The sequence below is a fragment of the Dysidea avara genome, chromosome 1, assembly GCF_963678975.1.
Source record: "Dysidea avara chromosome 1, odDysAvar1.4, whole genome shotgun sequence".
In the NCBI taxonomy this organism is placed as follows: domain Eukaryota; kingdom Metazoa; phylum Porifera; class Demospongiae; order Dictyoceratida; family Dysideidae; genus Dysidea; species Dysidea avara.
In genome coordinates this window covers 30,145,191-30,164,376 of record NC_089272.1, presented here as the reverse complement: position 1 = coordinate 30,164,376, position 19,186 = coordinate 30,145,191, and the positions used below count along the sequence as shown (strand labels likewise).

The 19,186-nt window shown below is 35.2% G+C and overlaps 1 protein-coding gene across 2 annotated transcripts; it reads left to right on the top strand.

Annotated features, from left to right (window-relative positions):
- Positions 1–4,766: 4,766 nt before the first annotated feature.
- LOC136261237 (uncharacterized) lies at positions 4,767–17,952 on the top strand. Of its 2 annotated transcripts, XM_066055213.1 has the most exons (9): positions 4,767–4,875; positions 7,351–7,665; positions 9,091–9,348; positions 12,532–12,609; positions 13,289–13,432; positions 13,546–13,588; positions 13,766–14,009; positions 14,563–14,673; positions 17,608–17,952. In XM_066055213.1, the coding sequence occupies exons 1-9, from the start codon at positions 4,806–4,808 to the stop codon at positions 17,782–17,784; spliced, it is 1,440 nt and encodes a 479-aa protein (XP_065911285.1). In that variant the 5' UTR covers positions 4,767–4,805; the 3' UTR covers positions 17,785–17,952. The 2 variants fall into 2 exon arrangements, with proteins under 2 accessions (XP_065911285.1, XP_065911289.1); XM_066055217.1 differs by lacking the exon at positions 12,532–12,609.
- Positions 17,953–19,186: the final 1,234 nt, after the last annotated feature.

Genomic DNA, 19,186 nt, shown 5'->3' with positions numbered 1-19,186 from the left:
ACCCCACGTGCACTTATCCAGTTAACTGAACTACAGAAATGATTGTTCTATTAGAATAGAGACTGTTCTATTAGGGTAGTTTATAATACTGACATTTAATGTTCTTTATGCTATTTTGTACACAGTTTCAGAGATATGGACTTTTCAAACTTAATGGACCACCCCTGGTCTTAAGGGGTTCGGATAACTGAGGTTCCACTGTTTATAGTTTCAAAAAGTTAAAATTGTGACATGTTATTGTAACACATTAAATATTTAAGTGTGACACTTAAACACTTCCCAATATTGCAAGTGAGGATAAAGTAACAAGCTGGGTTTTTGAATTGCATTTAGCAGAGTTTCAGTACAGGTTAAATATATTTGCAGGAAATACTAAGCAATCACCATAGCTATTTCATGATATTTATGCACTTTATGGTATAAACATTGCAATGGGTTTATAGGCTGCTGAGACACATCAAAGTCTTGTACATGCAGTGTCACTAGAACATTCATACTTCTATGTGATACCAGTATATTAATATGCCATGTAATTTCATTTTTATTTCACCATACTAGCTTTGTACAGATGTACAGTTTAGCTATGAATCATTTACACAGTACATGTACAAGTGAAGGAAGGAATTTCATGCTAAAATAATAAGAGCTAAGTTTTAGTTAACTGCAAAAAAAAATTAGTATTAACTCTATGTACAAACATGCTGACAAATGTTATTATTGATTAGGTTTTTTTTACTGAGTAATGAAGCAGTTCATTGGGAAAGTGTTTCTGATTCATGTATCATAATAGCTTAAAGCATTTTGTTTAGCAATGATGCTAAATATTCCTGTACAAATGGTCACATTTTATAATTCATTTCGCAAATGTCAGTGGTGCAGTACAGCAACATAAGATTTGCATGCATGTTCCTGCAAAAATCATATAAACCTATAATAGCTTTGCAAAACCAACTTCACCTCCTTTCCAATGATTTGGCAGCATTGTACTTGTTTAATGACTCTGGTATACTTGATATTGCCAATAAATTAAAGTGACAGCAAGTGATAATTAAATGGCATTAAGTGATTGCATAGTTCCATGCAGTAAGTACATTTTCCATGATTGTTTTGGTAACCATATGATTATGCATACTGTTCTGCTGGTTTCAAAGAGTGGTTCTCATATGAACAGTACAAGTGTGTAGATCGTATGTACGTATATCATATAAGTAGTGTGTGTAGTACACAGTCACATTATATAATAGCATGTGTGCACATTGTGTGTAATGGTTACAAGACCAGATGGCTCAACTCAACTATAGCTATATATTTGTACATACAAATGATGATTATTAGGACCAATAGATTATATTCAAATTCCATTAAGTCTATAATAAATATACTGATCTTATAGCTTCTAAAGTGATTTGTGTACACACAGAGAGCATTTGTAAAATTAACTTTGTACAGTTTTATGGCTTGTGTAGCTCTTTCCAAGCTCAATCAGTCAGCAACAAATTGGCAATGTAGTAGCTAGCTACTGTATTTCTAACGTGTGTTAGAGTGTAATAATTCATGTCGCTCTTCACATTGCAGTGGGTATATTACACATGCTGGCATTTGCCTTACCATACATATTCTGTAACATTTTACCCTTTTATTGATGACTGTACACAGCACGTACTGTATGTATAATATGCATTTTGATTGTTGGCTGTAACACTGACCACAACAGAGAAAAACATACTGCTCTGTCATTATCTAAATATATGACCAGATCAACATGTACTTGGCTACCCATAAGTTCACTTCTGAATATGGTACTAGCCTGAAATTTAGTCACATTATACCTCTAACATAGCACTATTGCATGGTGTATTTTGAAAGTGATAGAATAAAACCACAAGGAGTTAAAGTATGATTAATCAAAGTTGGGAATTTGAAAAGGCTATATGTAAGACCTCTTTTTACAGATTCAGTCACAATTATGCTTCCCTGTTTTGGTCAGCAAGATGGACTGAGACAGGGCAGTATTTGGGAAATGGTGGAGTTCAGTATGTATATTACAAGGATAATTTGCTGTGACACTTAAGGAAACTTTATGCTCCCTGTATGAAATAAAGGCCAAAACTTTAAACTTATACAACAGTATAATAGTAATAATTGTCTACTGTATGTAAAGGGTTGAAGCTAATTGAAATGTTCATCGAAAGGATTTGATATGCTTACAGCTTCAACAATAATATTCTATATACACAGCTAGCAACAATGTACTCTGACCAAATAATAGGTGAAAGGTAAATACATCAATGGGTCGAGCATATGGTGCAATTAACTGAGTATGAATTATGCACAGTTATAAATTCCCCAAAGTTTTTGTTCTTTATTTTTTTGTTAATAGTGATACTAGCCTAGACTCACAATGAAATATGGGTGGTCACTGATGAATATCATGATCTGCTCCATTAGCCTTCCCACACACTGGGTACACATGTATAAATATAGATAAACCATTAAATCTGATAGTTGTTTTTCAGCTGCAATTCAGTAAGGGCAGCTGCAACTTTAAAAGAATAACCTTTAAATACTTTAGAAATCAAATCATTGCAATTATTAAGCATACTTACATAATGTATCACTATTCAGATGGGTCTTGAATTTGGCAACTAATGCCTGAAGAAGCGGTATGTCAGCTAACAGGACTAGAGAAGTAGCTATATACAGTTAGCCATGGTGATACTCCTCAAATGGCTGGCTACACCCACTGCCCGAATACTTACGTACAGTCAGTACATGTTGTACTATGTTTGCAAAGGCAAGCTCACTCCAGGATTACACGAGTTGAGTATCTGACAAGAGAACACATGTACTCCTTCAGCTTCACTTTTGTAGTCAAAGTGATTATTATTTAAAACTGTGTCATGGCTGTAAATCACAATGCTAACATTCAGTGGCTACATAACAATTGTGAATTTCTCATATGTACTGCATAGAAAGAATCTTCTACAGTGTTTAACCTCTCTTCTGTACACTATTCTTCTTTGGATTCTGTATCCATTCCTGTTACTGGTATTTAATGCAAATGTTGATAGTAACATTAATTTACACATCATAACTGTTGACATTGGTAACACACCAGCTTAACAAACATTGTTGTAGTGACCTACACTAATTATAAGGTAAGGGAGTATGTAGTTTACAAGAATAGTGATATTGTTTCACATTTGTATGGGTGAAAGTCACTAAAGTGATTCTTATTTAATTAGAATCCATAGCAGTATTAATCACAAAGATGCTGGTATAATAATTACTAAAAGTTACATAGTGGACATCTGTGAAGATGTCTGTGAAGATGCTGTTACATGTAGCTAACTGAACTGAAACTATAATGCCACATAATATTGTTGTTATTCATTTTCCCAAACAAAACAAATCTTCAAACAAATTTATATTGTGCTGGAGTGTGGACAGCATGTGGTGTGCAACAAAGCAATTAGGTAAGGGATAATTACATACTGTGTAGTGTTTACCCAATAGACAATACATACTTTCATTTCTAACCTTTGTTTGTTTAAGGAAATGATTAAACAGTAAAATAGTAAATTTCCATTCCTTCTGTGTTGCATACTCACTCACAGGTAGCATGCTTGGCTTGCAGTACAAGGGTAGCCTTGTGTTGACCAATCTCCTGTACTTTAAATGATGTACTTTAAATGATGTACGTACACAGATCACCACTGACAGCATGTAACTAATGACAGCATACAGTATGTGTGCACATGTATCATAGTGCAGTATTTGAAGCATGACATGACTCTTTGTGGACAATCAGCATACATTGATCTCCAGCGTTATACATGCCATCATGATGGCATTTTAATTCATTCTTACATCATGAACTCTTAACACTGCACTGTAAGTGTGCTTATAGCTACATACATTTAAAACCCATCTCATTTATACAAAGTAGTTGATATATCCAACATACTGGTTGTAAAGCAATGTCAGGTTTCAAGTATGTCACGACAACACAATCATCAAGTCAAATAACCAAGTCAATCAATAGTTTATAGCACTGCTCAAGTGTATATATACTATACCTAATGGAGGATGAACGTATGTATGTAGCCATGTATGTATGTACTAAGGTAATAACTGAAGAGTTAAAATGTTTTCATATTTGAACAGATGACTGAGTGTGACCAGTGTAGCTAATAGGCAGAGACAATTGTCACACATCATTTACATGTACTTGTACAAGACAATGAATGTTACATGACCACATTGATCATGTCAGTAGTGATGCATAACAACTCATATGTTCTGGCACACGTCGCTGCAGTTCATGTTGGTCATTACCTGACTTCACACTGCATGCACTCCAAATCAAATTCCAAAACTACCTACAGCTAGGTTTATACAGTATAGCTATGAAATGTCAGCTCATTAGCTACATACAGGTAACCATACGCTGCAAGAGTGGCTACATACTGTGGCGCATTGGTAACAGTTTAGCTACATGTTTAGCAACGTATAAGTCGTATTTATTGTGTGGAATAATATTATGGTATTCACATGTCACAACGCCATGACTATACTGGGGTACAAAGGTTTTCACGTTGGTTGTCTGCGCACGTGCAACGAATTCCTGTAGAATTACAGTAATTCGTAAATGAATTTACGGTTATTCGTTGCCATTCGCTGACAACCAACCTGAAAACGTCTGTACACTGAGGCCAATTTAATACCTGCGTGATTATGACATAAAATCCGGCGCATGCGCATATCCGGCTTTGTGAGCCTGAGTACGATCGTACTCAGTAGGAATGTCTCTCGAGAGCAGAGCAGGCTGTGCTGTCCTCCTACTTTTGCTGATAGGATGCTGTAACGGGGAAGGTAATCAGTTTTTCTTTAGGCGCATTTTACTTTGTGGCGAATGTCCAATACCTGAGCTGTTTGGTCATTCAATCCTTTCATGTGTGTACGGTGGACGGTGCGTTTCGGAAGGCGCGTCCATCTGTTAAATACACGATGATGCGACACACCTCTAGAACTGAGTAGGTGAACATGCTTCTTCGAGAGGGTAGTAGCGACGGAACAATTAATCAATTTTGCGGTGAACGATGATCACTCAGCTTGAGAATTCAAATTGCACTGTGAACCCTGGCAGCTATTCAACTGTAGCTACTTCAAAATTCTAATAGCAAATGTCTAATTTAAATAGGCCTCAGGAAGAACCGAGTTACTGCATACAGAAAAACCAGTTTGCACACAGGCATAGCCAAAACAGTATTTAGCGGCACTAAAAGATCTCCCCACAAATATGGGTAAAAGTATAGGGAATATATTCATAGTTTATACAGTATGTCTGCAGGTATGTCACTATGCTGCACACAATGGCCATTATTAAGGACACCAGTCATATACAATATGCATGGTGCGATTTTGGTTGTGGTACATTTTAAGTACAGCACTTCAATGCTAGGCTTTTGCATGATTGAGAGTTAATAGTGGTACCACTATTATTAACTCAATGACAACAAAAAATCGGAGAGTAGCTAAAGGTATTGCTAACTTAAACCGAATAATTAGTTAATCAGGCAGCCACACAAGTGTAAATGTGTATGTGTGTGTGTGTGTGATGACACATTGAAACACTAGTCATTGTATGGTACTTCCATACACCACAGAAATACGATTATATGCCATTCTGTAATGTATTATTTGCTATACAATTAAAACCTATTTGGGAAACCCTGCAATTCCTATCCTTTAGTTTCTGTATTCATTTGATAATGAGATGTATTAATTTCAGTGCACACTAGACTGGCTTTATTCAAATGAACATGACCATGGTAATTTGTGTTGGATATTTATATTTGTAGTAATTTTAATTAGTGATTGGTAAATTTGTAATGCACGCCTACTCCATGACCATATTTAAACTCCTGGCTACCACTGTAAAATTACAGTATTTTGTTACATGTTCATATGTCACCCGTACTATTATTTTAGCATTCACCGCAGGCTAGCTATTTAATTCACAAAACATGTACTAATATGTCATGTTTTCTTCTTGGATTTTGAGTGTAGCACTACATATCTAACATGTACGTATATGTGCATATATGTAGTGAATTTGTACTGTTGCCAGATGTTGTATAAAGCTATTGGTAACCATTATCAGTTCATCTGTGTAGTGTACCATAACTTGTTGGTCAGTTGATAGAAATGCTTCATCAAGTTCAGCTGACAAATAAGTGTCTCACATTACTTATATGGGTTGTTTTGTATCCTTGAGTGATAAAAATGTATATTACCTGACCACTACAGTAGGATGCGAACGGCTTTGTGTGTGTGTGTGTGTGTGTGTGTGTGTGTGTGTGTGTGTGTGTGTGTGTGTGTGTGTGTGTGTGTGTGTGTGTGTGTGTGTGTGTGTGTGTGTGTGTGTGTGTGTGTGTGTGTGTGTGTGTGTGTGTGTGTGTGTGTCTACATGTTGCTAACATAAACTTGGGTATATAACTAATTTAAACTAAAACCTGGTTAGCGAATATAACACATTATTTACTACCTGTAGCTTGTGATGTTCACTACCCTCAAAAGGTGTTGACACTTTTCAAAGTTTTGGGACATACAGTGAATGGGTAGTTCACTCCAATAGACTACATTCCTTGCAGTGAAGTACTAAATTTATAGCACGAAGAACAGTTAACTGTGTATACATGTAGGGTAGTTGCATTAGACAAGCTCATACATAGTTACGTACATACGTATGTACATGGAATGGACAAGAATCAAAACATAGCAACAGAAACATTTCCATGAATGATGATGCAAACTACTGTTTACTATGTCAGTGTAAAAGTTTCCTAAGTGGATTTACATAGAAATAACATTGTCTCATGATTATTCCTGAATAGGCTTCACAATGATATCAAAGGATTTACAAGAATAACAATATATAGAGAACACAATGTTCAGTTTCCTTCAATCATTACATGTGTAGTTAGCATATGTATGCATAGTGTGGTTGTCAAGCATCACTGGTTGATGGTTATGATAGCCCATAATAGTTATAGCCTTGCTGCTAGGTGACTAAATGTAATGCAATTAGTGGGAATTATTTTTCCTGAGCTATTAAATAGGAAGAGTGCTTGTTTTGTAGTAATGATTTCTTTATCTAGCAATGAATAGACATGTATTACATATCTGACATGTTATATTGATTGCCATAATTAGTTAAGATAGAGTGGCTTGGTTCTAAATGTACAGCCATAGAACATTGTGAAGGTGTGAAGAATTTTGTCACTATAAAATGTGTGTGCATGATTTGTACTGTATATTATATGTAGAAAACATACTGTTTTTCAGTGACAATAACAGCTCACCCAGTCAATATTACAAAATGTACTGAAGGAATTGCTGTATTCCAATGTCGTGCTGAAGGAAATTTGTCCTCTCACGATTTAGTATGGAAGAAATTTATAACACAGAGTGGTGTTTACAAACAGCTAGCAACAGGGTCTAGGTATAAAGTATTTGACAGTTTTGATGTTGAGCGTACTATAGTGCAAGGTGCATTGAGAATAGAAAACGTCACAACCGATGATGAAGGATGGTATGTGTTTGAGATAGGCAGTGATGTGATGAGCAACAGAGCATACCTTAATGTCATAACGACTGCAGGTACAGTGTAGAATGTGATATAATTCTTGTTTCAGTTCTCTTTTAATCGCGCTTGCTGTTTGCAGTTGTATGTTATTAACATATACATACTGTAACTAACATTAATTGTCATGTGTGTTCAATCATATAATTATTTATTTCATGTTTAGCCATGATGGTTCCCTCTATACTTTACTATACGTATGCACCTCTAGCTCATCTGCAATCAGAATTTTGCTTAATCAGGCTAATGCTCTAATCCATGTGGTTAGAGCATGATAAAAATGCATGCACGCACACACACAGACTCTGCATGTATGCATTGCTACACTCATGAAAGCACTTACACATGGGACCGGACCACTTTTCAGCCACTTGGATTGCAAAAAGATCAAGATACTCTGTAGCAGTCATTGCAATATACTCTAACAGAACAGTCATCACGATACTCTAATAGAGCATTCAGTCTACAATTTTAATTTTCTTATTACACTGGTTGGACTAAGCCATTACGTCCATGTTTAATTGTCTTCAAATTACTTTCTAGTGAGCCATCTACATAGCATTGCATAATAGGCTAATTGATAATGGATGTCATACATACATTAACAATTACAATCAAAATGATGCTGTATCTCAAAATAACTAAACTCACTTTGTATCATGAAGGTAAACTTAGCTACTAGCTATATATGAAATTGAATTAATTGGTATATAGTAGCACAAAATTATCTTGATATATTCTTGGTGTTGACAGAAAAGCAGAAAGAAACTGTGTATGTAAAATAGCTTCCAATTACCATTTCAGAACAGGCATTTTCAAAAAATTTTCTGGGAGCATCCCCCCAGACATCACTAGCTTAGCATGCTGATGCACGCTGTAGCTAATACATGCAAGTGAGGATCACATGATAGTAGATATAATATCACATCAGATTAAAAAGAAGTAGTGTGCATGACTATGACCTCCACTGCAGTCCATGAATGGCCTGACCACTCAAAATCTCTGGGGTCCGACCCTGTATACACATATACTATATGCATGTACATTTACATACAATACACACCCAATCCCAGTGAATTTGAGTATAATATGCCAGCATAATTTCTAGTATAATATCAGAGTAGAGACAGATATTAATCTCTTATTTGAACCATGCAGCACATCACAGAATAGAGTTACGACATAACTGCTATGATCATTACTATTACTAAAGTTTTAATATTGGATTTGAGATATCAAATATGTTGTATGTGTATACTGTCCTTTATTGCAATTGAGTGATGCATATCGTCAGAAGAGAATGTATTATTATTGTTCGTTTTATGTATCAGTGGTGCACCCTGTACTGTAGCTTAGATGTAGACACATTCACTAATGCCATATACAACAGATGCACATTATGGTGTTGATTTATAATGGTGACAGTTATTGTTCATCTCCAGATGTTGTACCAGTTATAATTGAAGTGACCTCTATTAATTCTTCAATGTTCACTATTTACTGGACATCATCAGTTGTCAATGCCAACTATACAGTAATATGGACTAACCTACATACTGGTGTGATGTACAACAGGACAGTTCCAGGGAATACAAACAGTTACACTGTAACAGGATTGAGTGGTGATGTAAACTATAATGTGAGTGTAGCTGCTGTGAACAGGTGTGGAATGATGACTAGTGATCCTGTCACTGTATATGGTGAGTAAAGAAATGCGTACTATGTAACATACTCCAGACTGAGTATCTGTCTGTCCAGTAAGTAGATACACTCAAAAACAACCAAGCTGTAAAAAGACTGCGGCCTTTAAAAGCCTGTGTGGAAAAGATGTGAAACCAAAGAGGGCAGCCAAGAAACGGTTGAAATGATGTTAATGCTAACAATAGCTGTGAATGCACGCTTTATGATACAATGCTCATAGAATGTTCCAGATTTAGATCAGTGCAAGTAGATCTAACCCGACTTTTTGTTTATAAGGTAGAAATAAAGTTAGGTGAACTGCCATGATAGAGTGGTTGAGTAGTTAAAGGATTTGGGTGTTAGGTGTGGAGGTCCCTAGTTCAAACTCTGGGCAACTTTTTCAACATTTCCTTTTACGCTTTTTACCCATTGTGACTGTTCTATTAGAGTACTTCTGTCCCATGATCATACTTTTGTTTGGTTTTTGCTTTGTAACTCTGTAGCTGTTACTTTGATTTAAAAGAATTGCATTCCAATAGTTAGTCTATGTACACACTATTTTAAAATTATTTCCTGAAGTGGTTTTGTAGGATGTGACTAAGACACAGAATGGACTGGAAAACAAACTTGCAAACGGACTGGCAGTAACTTGTCTATTTACCACAATTAGCCACTTGGAAACAATATCAAGCATTACAATGACAGAAAATAAACCTCTGAACACCACTTCAAAGCCTGCTTGAGCTGACATTAAGCTCTGCACATACGAATTTCATTCTTTATGTACACAATAAAGAGTACTCTTCAAGTTAAGACTGTAAACAAGCCAAGATATAAGCTTCAAAACTTGTTAACAGGTGACGGCTGGTAATGGTCAGGCTTCAAGGTCATACTACCAGCTGGCAAAGGATGGTTGCTACAGATTTTAATCTTGTTTACAGCACTAGTGACAAGTTTACTTATCACTTGCATAAGACTTAGTTTTATGTGCAGGGCTTCATATCATCTCCAGTGTCACATTCAAAGGTTTCTGAACTGATTTTGGGATGCTATACTGTTATATGCTGGAAAATCCATGTTTTAGGTTTTTATGAGCCAGTTTGTTTGTAAGTCCGTTTTCCAGTCTGTTCTACATTTTAGTTACATCTGGTTTTCCCTATAGCTATGACAGAAACTCTTACATAAAAATTATAATCTTCCATAACACTACTGCATAATGCTGTGTATATTAGTCAGATTAGCTTCAAATGTGATGCCTGAACTCACCTTAATTTATACACCCACTTTGAAGGAATTTGGGTAGTAAAGAGTGTGTGTTTATAATAATTTTTGTAAAGTGTACAAAAAGAAGGAGAAGCCCCTGAACACCTTAAGAAGGGAAGAAAAAAAATCAAACTTTGGCTACCCATAACTCTGGAATAGCTGGAGCAATGTCAATCAAAGTTTAGAATGTGGCCTGCTCTACCTGGCAGACAGCTATAATAATATATGCTTTGGAGAAGGGACCACGGAACTTTGCATGCATGAAAATTGTGTTTTCTTTCTTTCAGTCAATGGTGTGGCACTCTGGTTTTCTTACATATTTATCACATTGTTCAGGCAAATATTAAACAATAATACATACCATATATTATAGAGAATGCCATCTTTGGGCTTCGGGCTTAATATTCAATATTATAATACCATACGTTATTGTAACCTCCATGAAGACCCAGCAGGTCAAAAATAATTGTTTCAGTTGTACCTGACTTTTGCTAAAAGTGAAGAAGCACCATTTTTTCTCCCATTTTCTTAACTTGTGACTTCTTGCACAATATTTAGTAGTTTACAGCACTTTTATGAAAGAGATCACACGATCTCTATTTATTTGGAGGCTTGCTAAAACAATAACATGCTGTACATGTTTGCCATGTATACAGACACACCTGATAAACCAACAAATATCAGATTCTCACAAAGAGCATGTACGTCCTTTATGGTACAATGGGATGAGGTAGTGGACATGTTTCCAGTAACTTATGAAGTTAGCTGGTCTGATGGAAATGGTGACAATGGAACAATCACTACCAACCAGACATCATACACTATTACCGGATTGACCTATGACACAACTTACAATGTAACTATTGTAGCCATTAATACTTGTTTGTGGAGCTGGACCAACCAGTTATACTCTACTAACAACTAATACATCTATGTCAATGGCTCTTATACAACCAACCAAAACTGTTACCATTACATTACCTCAGGGGTGGATCTAGGATTTATAAAGGGGGGGGGGGAGGGGGGGGGGCTAACTCAAGATACTAATCTCTTGGGTAGAGGTGTGCAAAGCACACTTCCCAGCATGCTGGAACTAGGGAGATCTAGGGGCATGCCCCCCAGGAAATTTTTGAAAAATAGATGCTAAAATACTGCAATTTGGAGACATTTCCACATAAAATTCATAATATTTTCTGCCTGTAGATATTTCATATACTGCCTTTAGATTATAGGTATGGCTCTCTAAAGCATTTTGCTAATGGAAAAGTTTGGGTAGGTATAGACAACCAAGTACATGATGCACCCCTCTCACAATTGTGCAACACTGAATAGGTGCATGTTAGAATAATAATGTTGAACGTGGAAAATTTTGAAATTTGAACAATACAAGATTGAATCTGAGAGCATTTTCAATGGAAATTGTGTACCTGAATTAAGTATTGCCATATATATTAACTACACAAGTGGATGAATGAAGCCCTTTAAACAAACCAATGCACTTCATTCTATGTATAGGTGCAGGCAGATTTGGAAAAATTCCATAACAGAACCAACTACATGTTTCCAGCGAATGTTCTATTAGAGTAGTTAGCTGACTGCTCTATTAGAGTATCTCGATCTTGTACACCTCCAATGCTGATCCGGGTCTTTGTTGCATAAACTGTAGCATAAATCTACTGATAATACCTTGGAAAGATGTTTATAAGGTGGTTTTATGAGTATTTGTATTATTAGTGATCATATAATTATTCTAAGACAAAATTTCATTATAATACTCAGCATATTGATCAAGTAAAACCTAAATATGAAGGGGGGGCTTCAGCCCCCAAAGTCCCCCCCCCCCCCCCCCCCCCTGGATCCGCCCCTGTACCTCCTATTGGTGAATATTAACAAGTACCAGTCTATTGTATCTACAGTATGTATGTTGTATATGTACACAGAACACACAACTACTACAACTTCAACTACTGTAACTAAAACTGTACAGATCACAATGACAACTGTGATAAAACCAACAGGTGATTGTTTTTATCCATTACTTAATTATTATGATGTTCAGTTGCAGTATATACTAAATTGCTATAAAACTGTAACTACATGAACATCTGCATACACTGCTACAGTAGTGTAATAAGACTTTTATTTAGATACGAGATTCATTTATTAGTTTTTTGGCGATGATAATATTCGTGTTATCACGTGACTTTACAATGTACTGTATCTAATTCATATATGATACTAAAGGTACAAATAGAATGCTGGCACGTAATTTGCTTTGAAACACCGATTTCAGAATTGCTAACTATAGACATTGGTAAAAGAAAATTACCAGAATCTTCACTTTAAGTTGCACAGAGTTGCACGTAATACACCTAGTGAGCTGTACGTGTAAAAAATACAGGTAGTACTTGCTATATCCTTTCATCATGTGTATGTATGTGTCACTGGTTTCAAGTGAAGCTACATATGTACCTTCATGGACTAGCAAAAAAGCTTGAGGAAAGCTATAGATGGTTGAAAATAATGGTTGTACTTTTAGCAGGAGTAAGTTATGTTCATGTTGAAATTAAAAGCAACTCATGTTAATTAGTGTTGCCCTTATATTATTGAGTAGTTAAAATGGCATATAGCACTACTCATGTAGTATTGTATATGTAGACTTTTCATTCATGATAAATATATCTTACAATACTTTAGAGAAGCTAGTAGATGATGATGAGTGCAGTTGCACTAGTCTAGTTGGAGGTGTCATTGCAGGGTTTATTGGAGGAATGGCTGTGATAATGATCATAGTGATTATAATTCTTATAGTGTACTGGAGCTATTATAATAAAAAGAAAGGTACAGTATTTATGTAGTTCACTTTCTTACTTATGACAATTTTCCATTGTGTTACACTTGTGTGTACAGTAACACATACAGTAATATTTTAGTGATATTATTGTTTGTTTCAGGTGAACCTGGAAATGATCAAATAGTATATAATGCTGTAAACAAGTTAGTTACTTAACTGTGTACAATACATGTCATTTTATGAGTGTATGATCCTTGCATGACTATGTGGTATTTGCTACTTAGCAACAAAATGTTTGTAATGATATATCATACTGTAAACAAGTTACTTAGTACATGACTTATAATAATAATAATTCATGTATCTCTTGTGCACTTTAGTACTCATCGTGATAACATTTCAAAGGATAGTATTTCAAAAAACAACATTGATCTTCCAGTATTCAAGCCACAAATGACATCTCATGTAATTGAAGACTACAGTGAAGTTGTTAACTGTGCCCGACTACCTAAAGCTGTCTGCCACAAATCAGCATCCAGTAGGACAAAGTCTAATAGTGACTCTATTAAAGAAAAGCTTGAGGAAACACCGGTACCACCGGGTTCATATGAAACAGTAACAATGGTGAGTGATTCTGTAGTTACAAGTGGATTTTGACTAACAGTTGTTCATATATTATCATGTACAGTAGAACTTGATTATCTGAACTAAATGGGGGAAAGGGTGTTCATACAATCGAATAATACATAAAATTGAACATCCATACATTTATATACAACTACTCTAATAATGCATACACTTGTTGACAAAAACCCTAATTGAGTAGTCAATTTGGAATTCAGATAATTGACTGTTGGGTTAATCAGTATTTAGATACTTAATGCACTGTACAACACTGTCAAATTCCCATGTATACTCTTGGAGTGTCATATACCCTAGCAAACTGTGGTTATGTTGGGAACAAGTCCATTATCGGCATACATTAAAATAATGGTCTGTTGGCTGGGAACAGTTGTACACTCAAGCGACTGCTCTACCATAACCCTTATGTTTGTTGTATCAAGCATACTGCATTCCTAAACCTGTTTGAGCAATAGTGAAGTACATACACTATGCATGAACAAGACACCAAGATGATCTGTGCTAACTATAGTTTTACTGTTCTTTGTTCATATAGAATGGTAACTCAAGTGTTCCCCACCAAGCCATTGCTAACGGAACTGAATATGCTCTTTCTACTAGAATGACACCAGCTAATGTTGCTCGGACCTACAGTGAGCCAAAAAAGGTAACACAAAGAGAATCATTTTTCTCTAATGTTTATGTAACACAGTACTCACACGTGCCGGGAAATTAATGTTTCTAAAAGGTGTAGTAATATCTTCAAACATTGCTTTGTAGTACAGTCATCCAATCTTACTCTTTCTGTAAAACTGATGAAAACTCAACATATAGAGCATTATATAAATTGCTACTAACATCATGTTAACACAACATGTGCAATTTACAGTATTTCCTACCCAAGTAAACATCAACTACAGAATTTACTGTATTTATACTCATTTTAGGAATTGTATTTTAAGAGCTTCAAAGCAATGCTAAGCAACATTTTGGTTGACTTGTGCAGCATAAATGAGGACTCATGACAATACAATCAGACCACGTTGTATAGTCACAATGTACTCTATTAGAAAATACTCTAATAAAACAACCAGAATTGACTCTGGAATTTAACGTGGTAACGTGGTAAAGGATTTTGTTTTTTAATTTGAGCTTTTCTGTAATACACATATGTTGATCAGCAATGCATCATTCTGCTTGAAGTTATCTTCATGCAGTGTTGGGAGTAACGCGTTACTTATGTAACGCGTTACATAATATTATTACTTTTGTGGTAACAAAGTAATATAACGAAATACGCTATAAAAATAGGTAATATAATGCAAGATACTTTGCTTACAAATTTAACGTGTTACCTAAGTAATATAGTTACTGTAACGAATCTAATATTACATAAGATTATTACTAAAAGTAACGAAGTTACTAATCTCGTTGGTAATCCGCTGAGTAACGCCTAACCACAACGAAGTAACGCGGCCTACTGAATGAAGCTTATTCACTAGCTTCTTACTTATAACCAAGAATTGCACATTGTCCAACAATGCAATCATGTCACGTGATAAGGTGGTAGTTTCACACCTGACAGCTTAAGGCTGTGGACACAAAGTAATATAATATGTAATATTATTACAGTTACTTTATTTTATGGGTAATATGTAACTGTAACTAAATAGTTCAGTTGCAAGTAATATGTAATATGTAACTAGTTACTTTTACAAAGTAACTTGCCCAACACTGTCTTCATGGTACTGGAATCTTTGTCTGGGCAGTACAGTAGTACCTCGATTATCTGAACATCAGCGGTGACTGTTCTATTAGGATATTTTGTCAACATTTATATGTTCTATTAGAGTATTTTGTCACAGTGTATGTTCTATTAGAGTAGTTCAACAGCTCTGTATATAAATCAATGGGCTTCATTTATCTGAACAAATTCACTTATCTGAACACTTTTGTGATTCAGCTGGCACACAGGTGTTCAGATAATGAAGTACTGCTGTATAATAAATTATAAAGTTGAACATCTGTCATAAAAATGTCTGGACTAAAATAATCAAGACACACACACCATGTGTTTTTTGACAGGAAGTAAGAAAATGTGATTTTCATGACTGCATAGCTCCTTGGTGTGAGATATGGGTGGCCAAAGTTTCATTTTTTCCTTAATTTTTTTAAGGTCTACAGGGACTTAGATTATTCCTTTTGCACACCTTGCAAACATTTTTATAAAACATACTCCAATTACCTTGAAAGTTGATACAGAACATATAAAGGTGAATTCATGTACTAAGTTTGCAAAGCATCTGATAAGTGTCCTTAGCAATGTTTATTCACGTTAAAACATTGAACTTTGTTGCAGCTAAAGGTATACCACAAATGGGAATAACTTTAAATTTTGTGTTTACGTATGTAGACTAGCCACTGAAGCAGTGTGTTTTAATGGTTAGAAAGGTAAAGAAGTAGCAACTAACTACAGAGTTTCAAAGCAAAAATCAGACAATTGTTAAATCACAGGGTCGAGATACTCTAATAAAACAGTCACAGTGGGATAAAAATGTTGAAAAGAAAACTTACCAGAGTTTAAACTAGGGACCTCCATACTGAATACCCAAATCCTTAACCTCTGAGCCACTGCTAATATGACTGTTTAATTTCTACTTTATAAATACTACTCAATAGTGAAAGCTTATACCTTCCTAAATCTACCAATGAAAATCCTTAGAACATTCTATGTGCATTCCATTAGAGTTCCTTGAAAAAAATGTACACTCTATTAGAGCATTACAATAGTATTATCAAAGTCCAATAAAACAATACAATTAATTATTCTGTCTTAGGCAATCATCATTTTGTCTGAATCAAGAAGAAAGTGGGTAAAAACAAACTCCAAATCCAACCTGTGATCCAGTCTGTGATTGACTTTGGGGCCATACAGTGTGTAAATAGAAATGAAATCCATGAACAGCCAAGCTGTGAAAAAAGGTTCAGCCTTCAAGTTGTGAAATCAAAGGTGGCAGCTAAGAAATGGCTGCAAATGCTAATTAGCATTAATAGCATGATTGGTTGGTTGATTGATTGATTGGTTGATTCTGCTAAAGCCGTTCCTCCTTGTCAGAGTGCAAAAAGCATGACATCCCTAGTGGGAATAAAAAATAAACATCATTGCAGCCATTTCTTGGCTGCCACCTCCCCAGGCTATTGTGCTCTTTGATGTTAATTAATTATTTATATACTGTAATAATCACGCCACCACACATGCTTTGGGGAATTGCCCACATGTGTGGTTGTGGCATTCTCCATTATTTACATGTATACATGTGTAGCTTTAGGTACACCCATATTTAGGTGCACTCATGCTTGGTCTTATCGTTATCCATGTGTGGCATTTGCTTTACCCACACAAACAATGCATGGAACTATGAACAAAATGCCACGAATGTGTAAGTTATAAGTGGACTGTACTGTAATGTATGGATGCATGAATATAAAAAGTATTGAAATGGATTGATAATGTTTGAATAATCTTAGTGTGCTGAATGATATTGTCAAGCTTTGACATTGAATTAAACATAAAAATTAATGTCAACATACATTTCTTTAGGTTGATGGTGTACAACAGCAACAGACAGATGATGTACAACAACAGGTAACCACGACAGGGAATGGACACCTTACCACTTCCAACAATACACAACAACAGCAGACAGTCACATCTGGAAATGGACATCTTACAACCAACAAAATTAGTTCATCCATGGCATATGAACAAGTTGCATAAATCCATTAGCCCCCATGATCATATGTAGTCATTATGTACATATGTAGTTTGTAGTAGTCAAATCCACCAATGGTCAGTATAGTGTTTATAATTTGTATGTGTCCGTGTATGTGATTGTAGTAGGCATAGTGCTTCAAGGAGCACTAAAATTGCATGATTCTAAACTTTACAATGAATAATAATAATAATATGATTTTAAACAATGTTTTGTGTAAAGCCATAGAACTTATGGTACAGTATACAGTGGAACCTCAGTTATCCAGACCCCACTTATCCAGTTAACAAACTACAGAAATGACTGCTCTATTAGAGTAGTGAATGTTCTATTAGGGTAATTTATAATACTGAAATTTTAAAAATGTTCTTTATGCTATTTTATATATGGTTTCAGAGATATGGACTTTTCAGACTTATAGACCACCCGTGGTCCCAAGGGGTTCAGATAACTGAGGTTCCACTGTATGTAGTTCCAAAAAGTTAAAATTGTGACACATTATTGCAACACATTAAATATTTAAGCAATATAAGTGCAGCATATTAAACAGCATATTTCATACACAAATACTGACTGTATTTATTTTGTCTATGTTTAGGTGTTGGAACTAATAGTCCAAAATTCTACCTTGGTTCAAACAAAAAACAGACCACAGCCCCAAATAGTGAATAATATTAGAGTCATTCATAGATTTGAGGTTCGTTTTGTCTCGTTATAGGGACTTTTTAAAAATAGCTGTTCCAATACTGAATAAAGACGGGGTTAGAATAGGTAGTATTGGAATACTATTTTGCTGTATCAATGGTTAATATGTGTACTAGTAAGGACACAGTGGTGTCGTTTCTGTTCTCTGTGCGATGTAGGGTCATTCATAAGTATGTTGCCATTAGCAAAATTAAATGCTACTGAAATATTCCTGTACCTTGTACTGACATTCTGATTCTTCCAAACCGTACATAGCTGTATGTATTAAAGATTGAAGGCATACAATGTAGCATCAGCTTTAGTGAAAATGTTTCCCACTGTGATATATTCAATGGGTGAATATATTATTTGCAACGTTTGTGAAAACTATTGTTTCATAAAATTTTAATGGATGAATTTTTTAAAATTTTGTGAATTCATCTTATGCTAAAAGTCCCTAGTGGGATAGTCTTTTATAAAGAAACCTTAATTGTGCTGTACAAGAAGTCATGCTGAATAAGACAAGTGGATAAAATTATGGTTTTTATCTATAATAATCATTATACTAAGAGCTGGCTGTTTATTAAAGTGCATTAGAATTTTTTGTCTGTTAACGTTGCTTTAGAGTGACTGCTGTGTAGTTGCTTTAGAGTGACTGCTGTGTAGAGTGACTGCTGTGTAGAGTGACTGTTGTGTAGAGTGACTGCTGTGTAGTTGGTTGTG

What these genes read in the sequence shown, in the direction of transcription:
- LOC136261237 (XM_066055213.1), top strand. Translation starts at nt 4,806, where the DNA reads ATGTCTCTCGAGAGCAGAGCAGGCTGTGCTGTCCTCCTACTTTTGCTG. An exon ending in AGGATGCTGTAACGGGGAAG is followed by an intron (nt 4,876 to 7,350) that starts GTAATCAGTTTT and finishes ACTGTTTTTCAG; the next exon opens with TGACAATAACAGCTCACCCA. An exon ending in GTATATAATGCTGTAAACAA is followed by an intron (nt 13,589 to 13,765) that starts GTTAGTTACTTA and finishes TGTGCACTTTAG; the next exon opens with TACTCATCGTGATAACATTT.